The 8,075-nt window shown below is 41.6% G+C and overlaps 1 protein-coding gene across 2 annotated transcripts in view; it reads left to right on the top strand.

Moving 5' to 3' along the window:
• The first annotated feature begins 411 nt into the window (after positions 1-411).
• Positions 412-8,075, top strand: part of HECA (hdc homolog, cell cycle regulator) — a 34,433-nt gene continuing 26,769 nt past the window's right edge. Inside the window, exon 1 of one of the 2 annotated variants that reach the window (XM_048489620.1) lies at positions 412-889. In XM_048489620.1, the coding sequence (XP_048345577.1) occupies positions 637-889 (253 nt within the window). In that variant the 5' untranslated portion in view covers positions 412-636. The remainder of the gene's footprint in view (positions 890-8,075) is intronic. The other variant, XM_048489613.1, reaches the window with a different exon arrangement.

Here is an 8,075-nt window from a genome sequence, read left to right as displayed (position 1 = left end):
CTCACCTCGCGAGATGTACCAAAAGAACCCGATTCACAAAAGCTTTGCATTGGAATATATTTTGGGAGTATACAAGGTGTCATTGGGACTACTGTTGAATTGCACTGTGAATCACTAGCTGGGCTATGCTAAAGGATCGTGCCCAATTCCCACGTTTGTGGGACAGCTCATGGTCACACTTCGGAGGAGATTCTCTCATCCCTTCGTCACTCCAGGTTTCGGAAGGCTCAACTAAGCACCACCCCTGCGCAGGTGGCCCGGCCTCTGGGCCGCGCCTTCCTCCTCCGCTCCTTTCCCTTGCTGCTCTTTGCTTTCCGCTGTCATCGAGGCCTGTGAAGGAGGAGGCGGGCATAGGCGGGGCGGGGCACGAAAGCGGGGCGAGAAGCGGAATCAAAACAAGCGAGACACGCCTTTCCTTCCCCGGGCTGGCGCTCCTTCCCGCGGCCTGGCGGTGGTGTGCATGCGGCTGGGCGGGAGGGGGAGAGGCAGAGCCCAGCTTGCTCGCTGCTCTACCACCGCCTGACAATGGGGCTGCACTAAGCCGCCGTGGTGCTGGTGGGAGCAGCAGCGGGGAAAGCAGCAACAGCCGCCGCCAGCTTCCTGCTGTGACCCGCTCTTCCTCCTCCTCCCTCAGCGATGCCGAACCAGAAGAGCAACAAGGGCAAGAAGAACAAGCGCGCCAACAGCAGCGGGGACGAGCAAGAAAATGGAACCCTGGCAGGAGCAGCAGCGGCGGCGGTGGTGGCGGGGGCAGCAGCGGGCACCGGAGGAGCCCTGGGCGCGGTGGCCGCTGCGGGAGGGAGCGGGCCCACAGCAGCTGCAGGAGGCGCTGGAAGTGCGGGCGGAGCAGCGGCTGCGACGGGCTCGGCTTCGGCCGACGCCAGGAACGGTAAGGCGGAGGGGAAAGGAAGGGAAGGGCCTGGCCGAGCAGGACGGGGGAAGCAGCCAAGGCAGCGTGCCCAACTTCCATCGCGCGCCCTTCCTTCCTGCTTGCAAAACTGCCCGGGCCCTCGGTGGCGCAGCAGCTCGCAGGATACGGGGAAGCGAGGGCAGGGAGGGGCGCGCTGGCCCTCCTGCCTGGAGTTGGGCTGCAAGTGTCAGCTGGGCCTTCTGCGGGCTTCTTCGCTGGGACACTGTTGCTTACCTCGGCAAGAGGGCTAGATTGCAAATGCAGGAGCGTGTCAAGTTTAACCGTGGGTGAGGAGGAAAGGCCAGGCCATGTGTTTCCTGCATCACTCCGGGGCCCAGTTTTTTCAGATGACTCCAGGCAAAGAGCTCAAAGAGTTTAGGCTGCAATGCTTTGGGGAGCCTGTGTTGTTGGGCCTTCTGTACTGTATTGAAATCATGCTTCAGACATAGGTCGATTCTTCACAACACAAATGAAATGTTTTAAGGCTGAAATGTAAAACATGTCCTGTTGGAATTCCACACAACTTCCGTTTTGAAAATGTATTTTTAAATTTCCCTTACAATGTTTTATTTTGAAAACACATTCTAGCATTTCTTTTTCCCTGAAACATTTTGCAAACATTCCCTTCTTGCGCATATATATACATATACATATACATATACATATACATATACATATACATATACATATACATATACATATACATACATACATATATATACACACACACATACATACATACATACATACATACATACATACATACATACATACATACATATATATACACACACACATACATACATACATACATACATACATACATACATACATACATACATACATACACCTATTGTGGCAATGGCGTAACCAACTCTTAGCTATGTATGTATGTATGCTATGTAATATGTATATCTTAATAACATAGCCTCTTAATAATGTAACTCAATAGGTGTATATATATAAAAAATCTAGACCGCCCTCCCCCGAAAGGCTCAGGGTGGTGAACAACATAAACGTATACAGTTTCATAAAATCAATTCAATTAAAAACCATTTTAAAACTGACAATAATAAATACTAAAAGGAGCTTATACACATAAGATGGCATAAAAAAGCCCCCACCCACCCACCGAGCCCACCGGAGGCCTAGATCGTCCAGGGTTGTAATCAACCCGGCTGACCAAATGCTTGGAGGAACAGGTCCATTTTACAGACCCTGCAGGGCCCTGGTCTCCTTAGGGAGCCTGTTCCACCAGAGAAGGGAAGTGCTGGGTTTCTTTTTTATTTTTGTCCATGGAGGATTTGATGCCACGGAGACATGAGTGTTCAAACCACTGAATCCTTGACATGCCACTTTATATGGGGATGGAGCAGATTCTTGTGGTTATTAGTATTATATTCTTATACTATTATATTTCTTTTAAAAATATTATTTTGATGAAGCATAAGGGGTGGTGATTTGTTTGTATACTGTGGCAGAGAAAAGGGGATGGGTTGCCCAGTCAGGTCTGTTCTTGAAGGTCTTGAAAATTCACCTCTGCTGTACATGTGCGCTGACCAACACAATCAAAGCAGACAGACAGCAACACTTACATCCAGTCGTAATTCAGGTAACAGTAAGATCCAATCAGAAAACCGGAAAATTGGCACCACTTTGAAAAATCTTCGTGGTTTCAAAATTGCACGTGCGTATTAAAAAAAGGGGGGGGGAAGCATTTTCTGTGCGGAGGATCCAGAACGTTTTACATAAGCTGAAACGTTGTCAGAATGTTTTTGTTTGGCACAATGTGGAACAAAAACATGGAAATGATTGGTTGTGGTGGGTTTTCCAGGCTGTGTGGCCGTGGTCTGGTGGATCTTGTTCCTAACATTTCCTAACGTTTCGCCTGCATCTGTGGCTCGCATCTTCAGAGGTATATCACAGAGGGAAATCTGTTACACACTGTGTAACATACCCCAAGGGCATGCTAAGTTCATGAACAATGGACTCCACCCAAACACAGGATTTGCATTCACCAATACTGGGGCCCCTTCCGCACAGGCAAAATAATGCGTTTTCAAACCACTTTCACAACTATTTGCAAGTAGATTTTGCTATTCCGCACAGCTTCAAAGAGCACTGAAAGCAGTTTGAAAGTGCATTATTCTGCATGTGCGGAATGAGCCTGGGACATGGACAGTATATACCTCAAACATTCCCTTCTCTCTGGACACAGTGTGTAACAGACTGAAGATGCCAGCCACAGATGCAGACAAAACGTTAGGAACAAGATCCACCAGACCACGGCCACACAGCCTGGAAAACCCACCATAACCAGTTGAATCCAGCTGTGAAAGCCTTCGACAATTCATGGAAATGATTATTTTCAAAATGTTTGCAAAACGTTTTGCTAACATTTTAAAGCTTTTGGTGCGGAATGGACCAACACACTGAGTGGCCTATATATAAAGCAAATGAGAAAAAGAACACATTGAATCATTCCATAGAGTTTTTTAAAAAAAAATTCTCTTTGTCTTATTGCAGCAAAAATAATTTTATATAAAACTTACTCCAGTAATAGTGGAGAAGTGCTGTGGCAGAGACAGTATTGAGCTTGATAGTTCACTGGTCTGGTCCCTCACTGTGAAGCAGTTTGTTATGTTCATGTGTTCACTCTTGCCTCTTCCACTTGTAATAAAACACACTGAGGATTTCTTTCTCTTTGTTTCATCACCTTTTAACTCCCACCCCTCCAATACGTGTGCATGGAGGAAAGGAGAAAATGTTATGTTTAGTGGCATCAGCAACAACCATATGTGTGCCTTTTCCCATCATCCCTGAGACTCAGTAGCTTCTTGGTGCTGTTTTTGAAAGTAATGAATCTTTTGAGTCTAGCTTTTACAAAGGTTACACTGGGTTGAAAATTTACCTTACAGAAAGGCAGGGAATGCTTTGGATCCTTTCAAACTTGTGTGAAAGAGTGGATGTGATAAATAGAATTATTTTGTGAGACCCATGAATAAAAACTTAGAATAATTACTGTAATAATTTTCTTGTAGAGAATGGGATTTTTTATTCTGGGTCCTTGTTTGAGATCCATACTTCTAATATTGGAGTAAATTGCAAATGTTCAAAAGAAGAGGGCAAAATAAATGCTCTGTTTCTTACCGGGTGCTGTAGGCTTATGCAAAAAATGCTCTAATTTAGGAATATGTTTCTTCAGCAAATCACAATTCAAATTCTGCTTTCGTCTAGGAGTAGCTTTCGGCACAATGCCCTGAGTGACGAAAAGCAGCAATCGGATAGTTTGTACTAAATTTAGGACATGGATGCTGATGTTCAGCGCATTTGATTGTGGCCTGATACTGAAAGTGTAGATGAATTGCTGTTTTTGCATCTGAGTACATTATCAAACAGAATGGCTCAAAAGAGCATGGAGAAGGTTTGAAAATTATAGGGGCAGCAGAGGGTTAGGTTGTCTTCACAATTTATATACACTCAGTAGTAAGTCTTTATGAAAAGAATCAGATGGATGCTATGACCCTTTCCCCACTTTGGCCCTCCAGTCTCAAGTGCTTGAGCCAAACCATTGTATTTTAAAAAGAAGCTAGTTTCTTTTCGATAATATTTGTTGTGACAGAATGCCAACTGTTGTGATGCTAGAACTGTGATTGTTTCTAGAAACATTGGCTTGAACTCCCAAGTGGCCTTCAGGTTGCATGGGAGTCGTCAAACATGGGGGCGGGTTGTGTGTGTGTGACTGTTGCAGACTTTTGTGGCAGTTTTAAGAATTCCAGTTTGCATGTATGGGCGTTCTGGACCTTGGGGTAGCAGTTTTAAGCAGGTATACTCAGAAATAAGTGATACATTACCCAGTGGGACTTATTTCTATGGAAATGTCCTTAGAATTGAATTATGTTATTAGTAGAGAGATGCTTAAAAGTATTCTGTCAAAAAGTCTGAAAGGAATGGATGCAAATGAAAAGAGGCTCAGATCTATTTGCCCGTTGACATTTGCCATTATGACATTTGCCCTTTGACAATTGCCATTATGAACTAGAACATGTTTGTATTTACTATCGGAATCACCTGGACAAATGGTGTGTTAAGCTCCCTGTGTTTAAAACATTGTTTGTGATTTTATAGACACTGATATAATGAAAAGATAAAGACACCATGTTTTTTTGTGCTCCTGGATTTTAAATCAAGATTTTGTGGGACTGACTTTGATTAAGAATTACAGAGTGAAGTTTGGCAGTCATTGTTTATGAAAGTGTCCACGTTGTGTATAATTATGAGGAAATCAATGTGCAAATTGGTTGCAAGCCTTTCAGCTGAGGATATACTTTCAAAGCTGTTAACCTGTGATGTACACATGATTTGTTTCCATGTAATCTTACGCTTTCTAAAATGCTTTTCCTCCTGGTCCTCAGAAGAACATGTATATTGTACCCAATTATATATATTCTGGTCTGTTAAAGTTAGCGAGGATATGGAGCATTTCACATCTTGTTGCATTAGTGAACATTTGGTTATTCGCCTGAATGTATGAAGTGACTCCTTTTTAAAACGCATAGAGGTGTTAACAAGTTATTTCTGTGTTGTGAGATCTTGGATGCCTCATTTACATGTACAATTTGGAGTGATCAAGTAATGTTTATGCATTTGTGAATGATCCCTATGTGTGTTTTCTTGGCCTTGCCAGTAATAAAATAATTGATACTTGGCCACATTTGTTGCACAAATATGTTTAATTGTCATATAGCACCACAGTAGGCACAGTTAATTAGTGGACCAGGTCTGGGATAAGATTTTTAGTTCCTGTTTTATGGGCCATTGTCTTATCTATGTTATAAACAAAACTACTTGAGATTTGGGAAGACAATTTTTGTGTCATGTCACTACTGTGGTATTTAAGGGTTTTTTGTGACTACTGTAGCTAAAACTATTAAGGCTAATGTAAGAGTTGGGTCTTTCCTTTTTTAGAATAGGTTTAAACCATTAATGTGCTACCACCAAAACAAACAAACAAATGTGTAAAAAGGTATAATGGAATAAGTAAATGCTTAATTTAGTTGATGCTGAATTGTTCTGAAACAACTCTTTTCATAAACTTTAAAAAATATAAATTCATATTATAGAATTGATATGAAGATAATTACAAAAAGTACACGTGGCTTAGAAACAGTAACTGGTACATGGAGAATATTGACTGTTTTTCAGCAAACTTGAGTTGAATTATTCCAAAATGACATGTCTGCTTTCTCATAATGCCTATCGTCCAGGTTTATTTTAAACCAGTGGAGTTGGCGAGGGGACAGCTCTCTTCTCTCAAGCTCTGTTATTTTCTAAAAGGTGGTTTAAACATACAGGTAGGTACATGGCATAGGGTTCTCAAGGGCCTCTATCCTTAAGTACATTTAACTACCGGTAGTCACTTATTTGAAAGCTCCCCCTGCTTTGTAAAGTTTGGTGCATGTGGAAAGCTTCATTTTAGATGAAGGGAACTTTTGATTCTGAAGTGGTATAGGCCTACCTGAGAGCTATACTGATAAGTTGCTTTGGAGCACTTTATTCTTGTGGAGACTTATTATGGCACATAAACTGCCATTTAAGGTTAATATAAATGAGCATTCCAAAACATTACAAGTTTCAGACTAGGACTTGTTGGATATGGTGCTACTGGTGTGCTGTGAACAGTCACTTGCAACTGGATTTTCTTATGGTAATAAGACAGTCCAGTTGTGTTTGATTGCTATAGTGCCATGTCCAGTGATGTGTGGTTGCACACTCAGTTTTGTTTTTTGTTCCACCTCTGCAAGACTAACTTTTTACAGGATGCATACAGTTCTGAAATTTTGAATATTATTATTTTTATTTCATGTCTTATAGAAAATATGCACATATTAATCAACACAAATATACTGAAGTTTCTTGCTTTACAGCTTCTGTCCAAGATCTCTTTTGCCTCCCTTGCCTACAATTTGATGCTAGTTTCATGACAGGCAAATTTAGCCCCTGAAATTGCTGTCTTGCGTGCTTTCCAAAATGAGATGAGTGTACAATTTGGACCCAACCTGTTCTGGTTTTATGAACTTTTTAAAAAGATTGAGATGATACAGTGAGCGACTCAAGTGACTAAAAATTGCCACTACATAACATTGCTTGGAATGCCATGACAAACTATGACATTTTATTTCAAAAAACTTTGGATTGAAGCTTTGTCCTCACAACTTTCAACTTATGTCTTTGAAAGGTACATGCAGCTATTATTTTACATCACATTTATGTTTAAAAAATTTAACTTAATCACACTGGCTATGTGTCAGAATTTTGCACTTGAAAATCCTCTGTTTCAATACAGAATTTGGCAATAATGTTTCAAGAGGTCTGTCAAAGCTATTGCCTTCATTTGAACTGTGACCCTGAAGAGACCATTTGTTAGGGAGAAACTTTAGCTTGTTCACTAACAAAGATTTTTGCTATTTCTATTTTTACTAGTATGGTTTGAGATCTCAGTTCTAGTAATTCACACTAAGTCATGACTAAAGGAACCATAACAATGGTTTGGCAAGATGTCTGAAACTGACAAGACTAGAGAGAGTGATATGAAGGGAATTTTCAGGTCATCACTGATACCAACTGTGGTTTGCTTGCAGCTATAAAGCATACTTATGGCCATTTCTTCCCTTACTGAGACTGATTTATGCCATGGAGACAGGAATAGACTTTAGCCAATTATTTGACATTTTGCCATAGCATGTCAAAGGGCAGCTAATGAATGATGCAAAAATAATTGGGGAAAACCTCATCCGTGTTGATACAAGGGTCACAGATCTTGCCTATGTTTCTGACTGGAAAAGTTCATTCATGGGTTTGTGGGATATAGAAGTCGGGGGATTTCACTGGGGAGAGGAAGCAGGATCAAATCTTTCCAGTCTTCCTCTTCCCTCAGCAAAGTTGCATTGACAGAAATGGCACAGTGATTTTGTCTCTTAATGTTACTTGAATATATAGGACACATGTGACCCCAGGAATAAAGCTTCCCAGGTTTGGAAAGGACTGTTGTAGGGGGGAGGGGATGTAGGAAAGGTCCACAACTGTCTGAGCATTCTGCTGTAGGTTCTAGCACTTGGTTTTTAAACCATGGTTAGCTCAAATAATAATTGTTTCTCTATTATTT

The sequence above is a fragment of the Sphaerodactylus townsendi genome, linkage group LG01, assembly GCF_021028975.2.
Source record: "Sphaerodactylus townsendi isolate TG3544 linkage group LG01, MPM_Stown_v2.3, whole genome shotgun sequence".
Taxonomy (NCBI): domain Eukaryota; kingdom Metazoa; phylum Chordata; class Lepidosauria; order Squamata; family Sphaerodactylidae; genus Sphaerodactylus; species Sphaerodactylus townsendi.
Note: the sequence above shows the minus strand (reverse complement) of the source record. Positions and strands in the feature narration are given on the sequence as shown.